The sequence below is a fragment of the Drosophila biarmipes genome, chromosome 2R (assembly GCF_025231255.1).
Source record: "Drosophila biarmipes strain raj3 chromosome 2R, RU_DBia_V1.1, whole genome shotgun sequence".
NCBI lineage: Eukaryota > Metazoa > Arthropoda > Insecta > Diptera > Drosophilidae > Drosophila > Drosophila biarmipes.
Genome location: NC_066615.1, coordinates 19,736,253 through 19,752,937, shown reverse-complemented (window position 1 = coordinate 19,752,937; position 16,685 = coordinate 19,736,253). Strand labels below are relative to the sequence as shown.

Sequence of the window (16,685 nt, the reverse complement as noted above, 5' to 3'; positions counted from 1 at the left end):
GGACAATGTGTCACTCGAGTTTATCGATCAGCAGCGGGTCAATTATGGCCCAAAATTATGAAATACGGCCGGGCATAGTAGGTGGGAGGATATGGGGGTGGCACGAGTCCCTGGCTTGGCGCAATGTCAACTTGTCACAAGTGAAATATTTATTGACACTGACTTCTACGGGAGCCCTGGTGGAGAGCCCACAGTCATAATAATAAATAAACCGTCGAGAACCGGGAGACTGCTGGAGGGTTTCTCTTTTTCATGCCAGCTTGTATTTGCCAAAATGCAAATAGCCGGCAAACAATTTTTTATTTTGCCCCCGAGAGCTGGGAGAACTGGAGAACTTTGCATTCGCTAGTGCTCACACGCTGCGAGAAAATATGTGAACTTGTCATGCAATCTCAACGAGGCCCGTGACGTCACCAGCCGAGTTCCCAGCCAAGCGAGAACCGAGTAACAAAATAAATAGGGAGAAAAAATCGAGTATACAACGTATACTATACACATATGTAGCACTGACCTCCAAAACGCAGCCGCTTCTCAGTGACGTCACCGAATTAATTTTAATCATGAGCGGGCTCTTGAGCTGTTTCCTTGCCTCCCTCTTTCGAAATTATAATTATACTTTTCATCCGTTCGTAAGCTCTGAGCGTTGGCTAATTAAAATTAATTAATGTGCCCAATTGTGCGGTCGAAAACGAGCGTTAAAGCCCAACCAGATGTTAAATGATGTTGTTATTTCCCCTGCTCGGACTTTGTTTGGTTGGACTGTTTATTCTGTTTTTTGTTTTTCGTTCTTCGTTTTTCGGAAGTATTCCGGCAGAGTTTTTTTTAGATTACGCCTATTTGTCGCAAGATGGATTGCTGGGGATTAAGATTACAAATTGATAAGAATTATGCCAAAGGCCTTGGGGAAATAAGATGTTAGCTTAGGGAAAATGATAGCTGGCTTTAATTAAAATTCAAATGAAAGTGAAACATTTTCAGCATATTTAAATCAATAATATTTATGGAAAAGTTCCATGTTTTGTTGTTGATTCTGCCATAGCATCTGCCACTTTTATTTATCATATCATCTGGGCAAGAAATATTCCGTTCCGCCCATCGAACCCAACAAGTATCGATTAACCCAAAATAAAGAATGACAAACAAACAAACAGCACCCCGCAGGGCTTTTAATTTGAGCAAACTTTTGTGAATAAATGTTTATTTGGTATTTATTTGCTTTTTGTTACATTCGACTGAGCCCATACACCATACAGACACTGAATAAACTGAAGTCAAACGAATTAAGTTAGCTTCTCCTCTTGGCCGCCGTCAAAACTTGTTTGTCTTTGCTGGATTTTTTTCCTCTGGCTTTTTTACTTGTTTTTCGAATTTGTCAAAGCAGCTTCATAACTTCAGCTGTTGTTGTTGATTATTTGCGTTGTAGCGACAGCTCCGAAGTTTGCCAACAATAATGACATCATCGTGGGCTGAAAGTTTGAAGTCATGGCAAATGACGTTATAAGATGAATGAACGCCAAGAGCCAAAATGCTGGCGATTAAGCTGAAGAGGTGCTGAAAAAATCATTGCAAATTTAAGCGCAAATTAAGGAGCTTAAAAAGTTAGAGAACTCCCTAGAGCGACGTTGACTTTTGAATGGATGAAAACAATCAATTCAATAGTGAAATGGCAAAACTAAATAATTAAAAAACTATTTAAAAGCTTCGAAAAAGTTCACAATGCTGTTATTTTTAATTTAAAAAAGTGCCTTTCAAACCAGTACATTTTTTATCAGTTACCCTGCGTTTTATACAGTTTCAATATCACCATAAAATCATTGAAAATGTATTTTCGCTAATCCAAAAACAAAGCCGAAAAATTGCACGGCCGGCACACCATTTACACATCATCGAATAAACCCCCTTGATAACCGAAACCCCTCCGCCCATGGAGACGCGCCACTTAATTAACATTGGTCAACAAGTTTAGATCGATAAATTTTTGTGCAAAAACACGTCCGAATGGCGCATATAAAATATGGCTAAAACCAAAATGAAAAAGTAATATAAAGCGAATTCAGTTTGGAATTGGTTTAGCGATTTGTTGCTGTTTTTGTTTAATTGTCATAAGCCAAAAACCGCAACGGATAAAATTGTTTGCTTTCTGGCGTACGTGTTTTAATTTCTAAATGTTTTTACTTTTATTAGGGGGCGTTTTTGTATTCTGGGATATTCATGCGTTTGTTTTTCACCTGCTTTATAATTGAGTAGAGGTTCGCTGTTATTTATGAAAATTGAAATCGAAGTCAACTTGTTACGCATACGCCATGTTGGCCGAGGCTAATTTTTGGAGCTCAGCTTTCGTACGCCTGTTCAACGTTTGTTAATTTTTAAGAGGAAGTTTCCAACTAGCATTTACATACAATTTTCTACTTCCCCTCCACTTTTATCTGCATGTTCACGTCTCCTTTAGCTACTTGCATAAGTTAATTTAGTGTTTGTCTTGGCGGGAGTTTGCCTTTTTCTCATTTTATTTTGATGTTGAGTGTTTTGGGTGTCACTGAGTGCAACTTTTGGCCTGGCCAACTAGCGGAGTACATTTTACTTTTATGTATGCAGCTGCCTTTGCACAGCTTGCAACTTTTGGCCCGCTTGCCACGCCCACTTTCCCCCGCCCCCACACACACACGCAGGAAGTTGCTGGCCCCCAAGAAGTATGCTAAGAAAAATAGCATGCAGAAAAAGAAACCGACATTTTCCCTTTTCGCCGACAGGAAGGGGAAACGAGAACATTCGCAATGGCCTCACCCAGCAGAATTCAATTTGTAAACATATATGCTTTTTACGTAAGCTGCAGAAGAGTGTCTCCTTAAGCTGATTAGTAGTAAAATATAAATGTATACTTTTTAAATATCAAAGATGAAATGTTGTTTGAAAACTTGGACATATGTTTGCAATTCCTTTAGCTTTAATCCCTTTTTGGCAACAAAAGCCTCAGAAACAACACTAATTTTACGAAATACCTAAGTGAAGTTATATTTTTTTTACTTTATTCTGTAATCTGCTTTTGCCACAAACTGCTTTGGTAACCCCTTTGCCAAAAGCTTCAATTAAAATTTTCTCAAAAGCAAGCTTACATAAAAAGAGAGCTGATCAACAAAATAAACATGTTGTATAGCGGGGGAAAAAGTAAATTTGACTTGCATAGGCCAAAGGAAATTCAGGCAATTAATTTAAGCACATTTCGGCAGACATGTATACTGAATACTGCACATAATATATGCGTAGATGCATTCAGCCAACTGCAAGCCAAGTGAAAACGATTTGGGGTTTTTGGTGGCTAGTAAACACTTTAAGTTCCGTCTTTAAGCCAAATGTTTGCAGGATATATGCAGCACATCCACCTGTTTTATTTGCCTGCATTATCCACTCTATTGGGTCCGGGGCCTCCAGCCGTCTGCAGTTACCTCAACCGGTAACTTAATCATCGCAAATGCACACATCTATAAACTCGGTGCTGATGCGAAACGGAAATGAAGTTCTGGCTGCCTTCCTTTTCCGACCGCCGCACTTATGCTCCTTAAGTAGAGCCAGCAGCGATTGTTGCCGCTGCTCCTGGTCCTTCTGCTGCGATAAGTCTCCTGGCTGACATCCAAATAGAGCCTGCCAGCCAGGAATGATAGAAAAGAAAGCCCAGCAGCTGGAAGGAAGATCTCCTGACATGTGTAGCCAAGCAAACACAATTACAGTGGTTCCTCCTTGACACACAAAATATGAAGTTTTCCAAGACATTTGTTAAAATAATTATATTTTCATTGGCATGACAGGCCTTTAAATATGTTTTTTTTATGAAAAATTGTACAATAAGTAAAAAATTAATATCTGTTCTTCCTAGAAATGACTGATTATTTATTTTTAATATTTTTATGATTTTTTTTATACAATTTTTTATGTAATTTCCATGATTTTTAGACACTTTGTAGGTGGAGATTTATTTATAATTTATCTAATTTTTTAGTCTTTGTATGAAAAAGCAAATGTAGATGTAGTAAATGTTTTTGACATAAGGAGGTAAAAAACACAGAATTCCTCTTAAAACGAACTTCTTCCTTCTAAGAAGAAAGTAATACCTCTAAAACATAAAAATATGCCACATTTTTTTATGTTATTCTAGAAATTTGTTTTTAAAATCAGTATCGGTTAAAGAAAACAACCGATAGCCAAGCTGAAATGTATTTCCGTGCTGCTGCGAGTAACTAAAAATTCCGGCTGTGCAACATGGATCTAAGCCAATTAAATGCACTTTGTTGGCCAATTAAAATGTGGGCGAAGAGGGTCCTGTGCCTGGGCCAGGCCTAAGCATACATATATGCAGTGCGCAGTGTGCGGAGTGCAGTTTGCAGTGTGCAATGTGCATAATTGAATCGCAGGCGTAGGCCGACTCTGTCTGCCTGTTGGCCCCTGTTAGCTGCCTCTCGCTCTCAATTATGCTGGCAGCGTCAACAGCACGAGATTGACTTAATTATGTCGCAGGACAACAGAAAACTCGCACACATAGATACCCGCGCACACAGCGTGAGGAGGGAAAGCTTTGCCGGGAAAGGAGTTGAACAAACACGCTTTTCGCGCTGAGCGTTGATTATGCAAAATGGGGAGGGGCGGGAAGCCCCGAAGAAGGAATTATAATTACAAAATATAAAGCAGGCACTCGAGACACGTTGCCAGCCAGACAAGGAGCCAAGGATCGACAGGACCTGCAGTCTGCAGCCAAATCCTAGTTGGGTTAGTTTGCATCCGCACCTGCCGGTTGCTTTGGCTGGCGCCTAACGAGCGGGGCTAAGGACCATGATGGATGTAAACAAAAAGATGGCAACAAAAAACGAACAAAACTTAAAGCCCCCAACGAAGTTAGGATGCCCTGGCTTTGGATTAAGCTTATGAATATTGATAGTTGCAGAAGCGGCAAAGACTTTGGGAGTTTATAGCCTTAAATGTTGCTCCTGACACATTTTCTGACACACTCAACTAGGATTTTTAAAAGTCAACATTTCCATAACAACATAACAATGTTGTTATTTATTTATTTTTATTTATTTATTTTTAAACATAAATCTTGGGTATACACAGATTTCTAGAAATACGTATTATTAAATAGAAAAAAATTTTACTATTTAACAAGTCTTAAAATAGGTACCCACCTTATTTTTATAAGAGTTTCCTGCACTTAAACTAATCCATGTGCTGCCTAACTGACTTCTCGTAGCTTTTGAGGAACTGGGGTAAGCACCTGGCACTCAAAGGATTACCAACTGTCGATCTATCAAGCGTAATTGCGTCTAATTGTAGGTACCACTCCCCAAACGTCTCATTATGTCTTTTGGACTGAATAGTGGTGCGAATCCGGTGGGAGATGATCGTCCCAGCATTCAAATTCCACCAACCACACGCACAAAAGCGGAGCGTGCCAGACAGAAATAACACGAATGAACTGGAGGAGGTGGTAAATGGTGGGGGCTAGTGGAGGCTAGGGGGTAATGGGTGGTGGCTGGGTGGCTTTTGCATAACGCTCCGTCTTGTGTTTTCTGTCAGGAGCACGTGGCTGGCTGCACCTGCACTTGCATAACTCAGCTCGAACACCGCCCGCTGCACACTAAGCTCTTAGTTGGGGTCAGGCTTTGCAATTATAATTGCATTCAGCCCGAGCTCGAATGCAAGCGCAAACTGGGAGCCAAAACAGTGCCAAATGGCAGGTGCCGGAGGAGGACTCGGCGAGTTAACTGCGGTCGGGTGTCCAACTAATTTGGCATGGCATACTTTAAGGCGCGCTCACACTTTGAGCGACAAATTAACGCCGCATTAATGGCACGCCACCTCCCCTTAATAACCCCCTATCTCCCCCTCTTTGTCCGGCACAAGAGAGAGGGAGAGCGGCAGAGGGGCACTTCCGGCCGTAGAGGTTGCTGTGCGACTTCCGCTGCGCAGCGGAAACTGCGGTAACGCCCCACGACATTCATATATGCATGGTTTACGCACAGGCGAGCCCGGATTAATAGATTATGGTTAGATATTAATGGGTTTAAATGTGTTTTAATATTTTATACTTCAACTGAGAGCTCAGAAATTTATGTAACTAACTTAAAATGCTCTGTTAAAGCGAATTATGCAAACTAAGTAGTAAATATACTACGTGAAACTTTTAGATAAAAGAATATTACTACTTACAAGAGTTACCATGCCAGAATAATAGGTTATATTATTTCAACTTATGCCCTGATCTATAATGTATGAACTATAAAAGACTACATCCTCCTAAAGCTTAGCAGATGGTTGCAGTTCAAGGATTTCTCGTTTAGCTCTGTTTTTTTGACCGCCGTTGTGCATCTGAATAGGGGCGGTTAGACTCAAGGGGCCACCATCTGCGCCAAGCGGAAAATTAGGCAACAACTCAGGCCCATTGAATTATCACTCTCAGCGGTGGGGAAACCGAATAGATGGGTAGAGTCAGGGCGATAGACCACCGGGAGGACTATTCAAAACGCAATTTGGCCCGCCCCTCGAAATGCACTCGAAATTCAGCAAGGCACCGCTGAGCTGAGCTCAACAACGCCCCTCTGCTCCTCCTCATTAGGCCATCAATTGGCAATCAGCACTTGAGCGTATCGACAAACCATTAAACAAGCGTTAACCCAGGCACTTACCACCCTTCCGTATCTTGCAGATCATACGCGAACGCCTGCCGGATTATCCGGTGCGGAGCAGTCTGGTGTGGAACAGTTCGCCGGGCGCCCTGCTCACGTTGCCCACCTTCGCCGACAGTTCAAGGTGGGTCCTGGTTCGCCCCTCTGTAGATATATCTTGTTGTGCAACCTTGAAGCTCAATCGATTGTGACCCCCCTTTCAGATACATGCCGTTCCTGCTGAACTCAATGGGCGCGGAGCCGCGTCATAATTACACTGCGGTTATATACGTGCAGATTGGCGCCGCCCTGGGACCGAATGCAGCGCTCTACAAGCTAGTCAGGACCATCACCAAGAGCCAGTTTGTGGAGAGGGTGAGTTGAGATAGTCATAACACACCACAGAGGCCAATAATCATACTACTCCTTCTTTTTACCCGCAGATCCTTGTCCTTTGGGCAGCCGATCGACCGCTGCCCCTGAAGAAACGCTGGCCCCCCACCAACCACATACCCCTGCATGTGATTTCCTTGGGGGGCAGCACGCGGAGCAGCCCGGGAGCTGGACCCACAAGCCAGACGACTGAGGGACGACCGAGCATATCACAACGATTCCTGCCCTACGAAGAGATCCAGACGGATGCCGTGCTGTCGCTGGATGAAGATGCCATACTCAATACGGATGAACTGGACTTTGCCTACACGGTGTGGAGGGATTTTCCCGAGCGCATCGTTGGCTATCCGGCGCGGGCTCACTTCTGGGACGATTCCAAGGTGGGTTTTGGGCTCACAGGATGCATTACGTAGGATATATTTCACATCAATCCATTTGCCTGCAGAACGCCTGGGGCTACACGTCCAAGTGGACGAACTACTATTCAATTGTGCTAACTGGGGCGGCCTTCTACCACCGCTACTACAACTACTTGTACACCAACTGGCTGTCGCTGTTGCTACTTAAGACTGTACAGCAGTCCTCCAACTGCGAGGACATCCTAATGAACCTGCTGGTCTCGCACGTGACCAGGAAGCCGCCGATCAAGGTGACGCAGCGCAAGGGCTACAAGGATCGGGAGACGGGCCGCTCGCCCTGGAACGATCCCGACCACTTTATCCAGCGCCAGAGCTGCTTGAACACCTTCGCGGCGGTCTTTGGGTGAGTTTTCTTTCTTCGCGAGTTTAAGTATTCAGAAAGTCAAAGGAGTTTCAGAAGTATCGATTTGTTTTGTATTTTCATAATTATTACACTTACCCCGGTGCAATTCGTCACTACGTGGACCGTTCACAGTGATAATCAACTTATTTTTAAGAAACTTATGGTCCTATATATGTTTATTTTAAATTGAATAGTTTTTATTTATAAATAATTTCCCTTTTGTTTTTAATACTAATACTACTAATACTAGTAACACTACTAATACTAATAATACTACTAATACTACTATTACTACTAATACTATTATTAGTACTACTTATTCGAAGACTTGTTAGTCAGTAAATTATTCATATTTAATGGTAAAAAAAAAACTTTTTTGTTGGAATTCGCTTAGTTTCCTTTGCTTAAGAATTTGCAGGACAGTTTTAATTTAAGCTAAAGTACTATACTTTAGACTATTTTGACCGGATCTAAATTCTAGTTTTAAGCTGTTCGTAAATTTTATCTAAATCTATCTTCCCCTCCTATCTTTCCAGCTACATGCCGCTGATACGTTCCAACTTGCGCATGGATCCCATGCTGTACCGTGATCCAGTTTCCAATTTGCGCAAGAAGTACCGCCAGATCGAGCTGGTCGGCAGCTAGCGATATGTGCATCCTGGCAACAGCTACAAGCGCTAAGAGTACTGAATACATATACACCACACCACCACAGCCACAGCAATACCAATACTAATACCGATGCGAGCACAGACACAAACTCAGACACAAACACACACATAAGTTTAGACGAAAAGCTGTTTTTTGACGCTGGCCAGGCGTTGCAAGAACTATGTTAATTATTATTAGTAGCGAAAAGAAGGAAGGACGAAACTTAGTTAGGAGCCAGGGGGCGTTTGTAAATGTATGCATGTGTACATCGATGTAAGCAGCCGGCATCCTTTGCAATTATATATGCAATGTGTATATACAGACTCTAAATACGATTATGTGAATTAGCCTAGTTAACTTAACTGCAAGCGAAGCGAACGATTTTTGCCATCTTTTTTGCTAATTTCAAATTAGCTGCGCTTAGCCAATTTTCTATATGCATACACATACCTATATGTAAATGGATGATATATGTATAGGGACATAAGTAGCCGATTTTTGTACTGTGTGCGTTGAGTTTTGTATGTGTAAATGTTTGTATGTCCTTGTTGTAACTCTCCGTGTATAGTTAGTGATTTATCAATGTGAACGCACGTTCAGCGTGTGTGTGTGGACATGGCGAAGTCGTCTCCTCTTCAGTTTCCAATTCCAACTTGAGGCTCCTTGAATTCCGTATGCAAAAGCTAAAGAATCGACTGCATCCTCTGATCATCCGTGGCCATTATGGAGCAACAGCAGGCCATTCAGCAAAATGTGCACAAAATCCGCAGAGGAGAAGCAATTAACTAATGTTTAAACTAAGTTTAAGGTTTAAGTAGCTTTCCATTTCCAATTTGTTATGTGCAATTTTTTATTTGGACAACTCAGCTTTTAATTCCTAACGTGGCCATTTATTGAAGTACGTAAATCAATTATCAAAATGCAATCAACTTTTTAATCACACGCGCATATCAAGAAGAGAGGCTCGCCTCAAAAGGGAGCGTTTTATGTTTAAGCTACAACAAGAAATTTCTATACATATACTATAGCTGAAGTATATTTCTATACCTATTTTTTACAACAAATATACATGATTGCAGATGAATTTGATGTCTTTGTTTTATTATTTTATATTGCTAATTTATAAAACATTTTTTCTTGGCGAAATCAATTCAAGTGCGAAGGGCAATAAGAGCTAAAAGCAATAACTATGCTTCAACATATCAAATGAATTTGGATCTACCATTTTTGTTTAACTTATTTGGAATTTCTTTTGAGGTCTTTTTATGTTTTTTTATAACAAATCTGTATACTTTTTTTTAAAAATTTATAAATTGTTTTATTTGTTTGTGTAAAAATTACACTTTATAAAACGGAGTGTTTCTGGAAAACCTCAGACTTACCTTTTTTTTATGATCTATAATTTTATATTTTTATCCTCTTCGGTTAAATGGTCCTTAAGAACCGAGCAACAGACTATAGAGGGGAATCGATTGACGCCAACTGGGAACGCTGCCCAAACGCTCGAAACTCTTGACTGCCAAACGGCGAAATTGTTTAGCATTTATCAGTCGAATATGCTTATCGGCAACATGAATATATACGAATGCGAAGGGATGTGCTGGGGATGCTGTGCGGATGTCAAAACATGACTGCGCCAGCGAGCAGACAGAAAGGCGGACGGAATGCAGCGGACGGACAGGGACGACAAATGCAATGAAATGTTCCCTATCAGCATGCACATAAATCAAACATTTCAAACAAACATTTTTGCCGTTGACTACGAATAATAATAATCAAAAATGCCAGCTATATGGATATGCATATACGGAATGTGTGCGGCCCGAGGCGAAGGATATTCACAGCACACATAGATACACTCACATACACTGCGACATCTACATATGTATACATATAGGCAACTATAGAGTTGAAACCGAATCAGATCAAATTTTGTACAGTGCGTTTTATTTTTTGTATCTGTGTGTAAGGGAGATATTTGTATTATAACTCGTATATAATTGTATTTGTGAATTTGTATTTGACACTACAACAAAGACAAGGTAAACTAAAACACAAAAAACAGACAATTGCACTTTTTATACAGATTTAACAAACAAAAGGTAAACATAGTGGTATTTCTTAACCGAAACAAAAGCAAACAAACATGTCAAAACAAAACAACTTGACCAAAAATATTGAAAAGTCTCCTTGATCCCGCCCCGCCCACACAAAAATGAATGGAAAACAAACAAAAACGGAGTAGAGAGGCCAAACACAAACACAAAACGATTGCAAAAGCCATTTATTAATAACAATAAAATAATTAACGCCACCCGCGAAACGGTAATCAAATTTATTGCATTAACATTAACATGAAGTAGCGCAAAGTAAAAAAAGCAAAACGAAAACCTGGAAAAACCAACCAATCTTAATGCAATAAGAATAATATGGAAATACGAATATGGATGTTGTGATACAATTGAAAATTGCATGTGCTCTCATAAATACATATAGACTTTTAACCCCCACGTCCTTCCCTCCACTTGTCCTGGCATTCATTCACTTCCCCGCATTCCATTCATTTATTTTATTTGCTTCATAGGGATAATTGTGCATAATCAATTATTTTGCCACATTTAACTGGACAAGCCATGTGCGAAAAAATTCCACAGAGAAATCCTCATTCACTTAATATTCCGATGGGTTATTCAGTAAAATAAAATCATCATATGGTGATTTACGCTTTGCATAAATGATAGGTTAAAAAATGCAAAAACCAAAAAAAAAGTGTAAAGTTATGGAATTTTAAAGGGCTGTATTTGCTTATGGTTGGTTAAACATTATTTCAAAATAATTAAATTAATCTAAAAATATTTATGCAGCAAAAATTCTTCTGCCAATCTCAAAACTTGCAAGAACAAAGATAATTTGCGTAGAATGGCTTGACAAAAACGACAATAAAATATGAAGATGAGGTGTTTGGAAAATGCAAGATACAAAGAAATACCATTTATTATTTCTACTATATTATATAAAACTATATCTAACCGAATATCATTTTGTGGAGCTTAACCTATTAATATCCGTGTGTTGACTATGCTTTAATGAAAACATATCTGAGCTTAAGATTGATACTCTGAAATAGATCCACTCACCTGGCCCATCAAATCACTGCGAAAAAGTCCATTAATAAAATTGGAATCAACTCCAACTAACGAATGTCACTTGTCAAATTAAATGAAATTTAATTTTGTTTCAGTACACTTTCATTGGCAAATATGATATGATTGGCATGTTGCTGAAAAAAAATGTAAATGCGAGCCATTCATGAAAATATGTATTCAAACCTCTCCCCTTTTGTTTGTCCATGGTAAATAATACTTTCAATTTGTACAGAAACCAAAAGAAGTCCCTGTTGAACTGCAAGTAAATTGAAACCAAGATATATATAGTGAATGTGCTTAAAACTATTGCCTAGTAATGATTGTTAAAGCTTAAGGCATACACTCACACACACCCACAACCACACCCACACCCACACCAACACCACATGCCCACACAGACATGAATAAATGTAAATTACATAAATAAACCCATTAAAGCGAAAACCTAGTAAGCCTAAAACATAAATTATTGGCAAAACATCGCAGCAGAAACATTATATATATGTATTCTATATATATATATAAAAAAGAACAAATGTGATTTTTGAATAAAAATTAAACTGAAACTTGAACCGTTTTTCTCATCTCTCCTGCAAATTAAGCCGCTAATGCATTTTCAATTAAACAAGGTGTAAGAGCAAGCCCGATCTAAACACATTTGTGCCAAAGTTTGCGCAAGGAATTAGCGGCAAACTTTTCAGCGTGCTGAAAATTTCGTTGCCGTAAAATGCGTTGCCGTGTTTCTGGTTTGCCAAACTAAAAGGAAAAACTTAATTTACGTGCACATGCACATACCCCCTGAAGTCTACTCTGCTCTCGAAAATTAATATAATGCACTGGCTCCGCATGTCTGCAATGAAATTCCGCGGTTTGCATGCCTTTCTGCGGCCTGGTGACGAAGCACTCACCAATTGCCAATTATGGCCTCCCATCGATATGGCAGGGTCTTCTACCATATAATTAAGTCGATAATGGAACGCTTTTAGGAGTAATTTAACTGATGTGCTTGGCTTTTGGGATGCCAGCAGAGGATTTTTTTATTTTCATGTAAATATTTAGTGTATAAAGTTATAGTAATTCAAAGGCAACTCATTTTGGATACAAATCTAGAAGGAATTTAATATAAACCATTAGAGTTCCAAAGGTTTTTAGTTGAAAAGCTTAATTTAATTATATTGATTCGAGTACACACAAAAAATGTATGTAGAATGAATTGTGACATAACTTTAAAAAATAGTTAACATGCATTATATTATGTGCTACCTATTAGCTACTATCCATTAGTTAAACTACACAAATTGGAAATGTCGTTGATTAAATTGACAATTTGATGGATTTCAACCATATAACTATTAATTATTTTGGTTTTTTTTATTTAAAACCTTTTTTTATGTATGTAATTATGTGCTTAATATTTTTCCTATTTATCCTAAAAACCTTGATATTTTTAATAAACGTTTTAGTGACCAAAACTTAGTTACCAATGAAGTAGGTCATAGTTGTTCCACTTTTTAAAGTTAACCTTTCCTCTTGGGCTACTTTCCAGCTGCTTTTACCCCATATGGGGCTACCATTTTTCAGGATTTAATTTAGCTCACAGGCGACCCCTGGCGGCGGTCACTCGCTTCCGCCAGGCTGCCTCCGCCTGCTGTTGACACTGCCAAGGTTGTTGCTGCATGTTGCTGATGTCGCAGTTGCAGCTGCAACTACAACACTCTTTGCTGGCGAGCGTGTGTGAGTGATGCTTGATGCAGGCAACAAAGAAGCCGCCAGAGTGCCACGCCCCGCAACCAACTCCCCCGTTTGGTATGTCCTCAAAAACAGCCAGCTTAGGTGGGCGCAACCTAAAAGTAGGCAACACATATGCACGCTAGTTTCTTTTTTGCAGCTGCCATATTTTGCATTAATTAGAAAGTGGGCCATGTTCCGGCATCCTTTGGCCCCTTTCGCCCGCTAAGTGCTGTGTGTGTGCGGTTGGGGCATAAACAAAATGGCTGCCGCTGTTCGCAATTCGCGTTGTTTGTCTGCGGAACCGTTAAATTAGGCTTAAAGCAACTGCCAACACGGGCCAACACAACTTCTATGCATTGTTTTGCTAAATACTTTACGCAAATTGCCCGCTCACCCTGTGCCTTTTGTAGTTTCTGCTAATTACGTAATTTCCGCCGCCAAGTTGAGTGTTTCCACCATAGCCATTCCGCAGGATTGCAGTGCACTTCAGATGTTTCCCCTGTTTATTCACGGGCGGTTGTGGAATCAAAAGTATCTCACTGCTGGCTAGTTAATTAAAATGGTGTGCTACATGTTCAGAACTTTTCATTTATGGCTAAACTTGTAAATTTAATAAACAAAGTGCATGATGATTGATTTTAAAACGAAATTGGTAAAATACCTCCTCAACATTTCAATACAAATTCCTTTGTAAGGCAAAGTTTATAAAGCATGCAGTGATTGCTTTGCCTGGCTGGCAGTAAAATCCAATACCTGTCCACAAAAAAGAAGGAATTTATTTAATTTGTGCCAAAAGATACCTGTCGAACTTGGCCCCGCCTAATGGGATTTAGCCCCCGAAAACAAATTTATGCATAAATTCATCGCATGGTAAAATTCTATCACAAGTGTTTACGACTCGTTAACTAAACGATTTTGTATCCGAACGTGCAACAAATATTTGCGTAGATATGCCAAGAGCAACGACGACGACATCTGATGCCATTGTTTAGGAAGAATATGAAAAAATGAAACAGCATTTGAATTGGTGAGGCAGTCAACCTCCGGCATCGTATCAGCAGGAGCTGAAACAGAAGCCATAGCAATCAGGCAGCAGCCCACATCCCTCAGATTTTTCATCTGGCAAAATTCTGAAGGAAAATGGGGGAAATACACGCAGCTCGCTCTGGCAGAAAACTAAAAACTTTGCCAGCCATTTTGTATATACAAATATATATAGAAAGCATATCCTCTCTCTTGAAAAAAAGGAAAACAAAATCACTGCGATGGCAACAAGAAACAATTGGCTTTTATTGAAGTAAAATTTAATAAAGAAGTTTTCAATATGCTCTGGCAATATGTAAACAATCAACTCGGCTCCAAAAATCATAAATATTTTCATTACGGCAATGCAACAAAGGCCGAACTTTCGGCGACTTGAGGGTTTCCGCCCGAAGTGTCCTTGTTGTTGCTATTGTTCGCATTCGAGTGCAGCTGCCAAAATTTCCCAATATGCACTCCACAAATATTTGTATAAATTTCTGTACAATTTGTATTTCCATTTAGAGTCTCCGTTTACAAGTGTCGACAGCAAGTTTTGTGTCAAACGTCCTCATGACGAATGTATTGGACTGGGGCACAAAACTATTATCAACATTCAAGCGTCAGAACAATCTGTAGCCTCTGGTCAGCCAACAGTTTGGGTTGACAGGGGGGAAAAGATGGCCAAGAAAAGGTGCGAAATCAAAATGAATTTAAGGGGGAGAAATGAAAGTTGTAATTTATTGGCCCCCAGGAAATCTGCTAATCTGAATTGATTTATAGAAATGACTCGCACTTGGACTTAGCACTCTGCTGAGGCGCGTTATTAATTTTCTGATTTTTAAAGTGCCTAAATAAACAGCAACTTTCCTAAAAATGTATTTTTAAATTAACTTGGTTTCCCTTGCCTTTATTTATAATACCTATAGACGGGCCAATTAACGAAATTTCACCTGCCATCCACCTTTGCCGGGATTTTCACAGCACTCGGCCAGGCTAATTTGTTTACTGCCACCAACTGGCCCACACACACATGTGCATATTGACCAAACTAGGCCGTCATTGCCATTTATTATAATTGAACAGCGACCCGCACCAAACCGAACTGCGAACCGCCAACCAACGCAGGCATAAATTGATTAACTTGCCATTGGCCAGGCCGAAAGATATACGGGGGATCCGAGAGATCGGGTGAAGGGGTGGCAGGGTGGCGTCCAGTGGGCCAACATTTAATTGTGCACTTTGCCTTTCATAATTATCTGAAAATTATGTGCGTCGCTCCAGCAAGGCACGGGGCCAGCACCAATCACAGAAAAACATTTGGAAAAACTGGAGTTCCTGATGCTTTAAGAAAAAGTCTTATGAAAACTACCTTATAATTTGATAACTTTTATACTTATTCACAATAATTAATTTCAATAAATATGTTTTATGGGTTGAATATCTTAAAAAATTGTTGGTATCGATGGTTTGGCCCGATAAAACTTATTTCTATAGCTACTATTTTTTTGTGTGCATAGAATATATGTATGGGATTTTATCATACAAGCTCATAGTTTTCTGCAGTGTCTTTAGCCAACGAAGGCGATTTTGTGCCCGTAATCGACACAGGTCAACAAACAAATTACGTTTTAAACTAATTGAAATACATAAATGTGGGGACATGATGCTGGAGCAGTCGCATCCATCGAACCACACTCGCATCCACATTAATTGCGGACATTCCGGCAGTCGGCAGTTGGCATTCAGCGATCGCCCGCCGAGCTCCGCAGACCGGAACTCCGCCCCGGCGAACAGAGTCGCCGACTCTCTGGCCAACTAACAACGTCGGACTCGGACTCGCAATTGGATCTATCCATACAACCACCACCAGCGGCACCAGCAAGTGGGGAAGCTACGGCGGCATTATGGTACATTATCTGCTGCAGAACCCAAAAACCCAGCGACAACTTCATTTGCCAGAGGGAGTGAGATGGTCGGCAAAGGGAAAGGGAGAGTTCAGAGTTGTGAAGCAGGGAAAAATTTATGTTTGACATTAACAGCAATGCGGAATTCGATGAAAAACAAGAACGAGGGGGGAACAAGAAGTTTTGGATCCCAAAAATAGGTACAATACTTAGGTTTCTTCTTGGGTTTTTTTAGGATCTAAAAACATCAATGCAACATCGATATGGTTTTACGCTTTTATTTTTCATTACGACATCATTTCCGACATAATCCATTTAAAGAATGATTGCAAAAGAACCTGCTAGAATACTGTCCAATTCCAGTCTATAATATACATCGTCTCGAGTCTACTTAATTAAACTTACACATGAAAGTTGAGTTC

General features: G+C 40.0%; 1 protein-coding gene across 1 annotated transcript in view; it reads left to right on the top strand.

Annotated features, from left to right (window-relative positions):
• LOC108022517 (exostosin-1) overlaps nt 1-9,543 on the top strand; it is a 70,956-nt gene extending 61,413 nt beyond the window's left edge. The window contains exons 6-10 of the mRNA XM_017091486.3: nt 6,695-6,798; nt 6,878-7,028; nt 7,097-7,426; nt 7,492-7,808; nt 8,345-9,543. Coding sequence (XP_016946975.1) covers nt 6,695-6,798; nt 6,878-7,028; nt 7,097-7,426; nt 7,492-7,808; nt 8,345-8,453 — 1,011 coding nt within the window. The 3' untranslated portion in view covers nt 8,454-9,543. The remainder of the gene's footprint in view (nt 1-6,694; nt 6,799-6,877; nt 7,029-7,096; nt 7,427-7,491; nt 7,809-8,344) is intronic.
• Nucleotides 9,544-16,685: the final 7,142 nt, after the last annotated feature.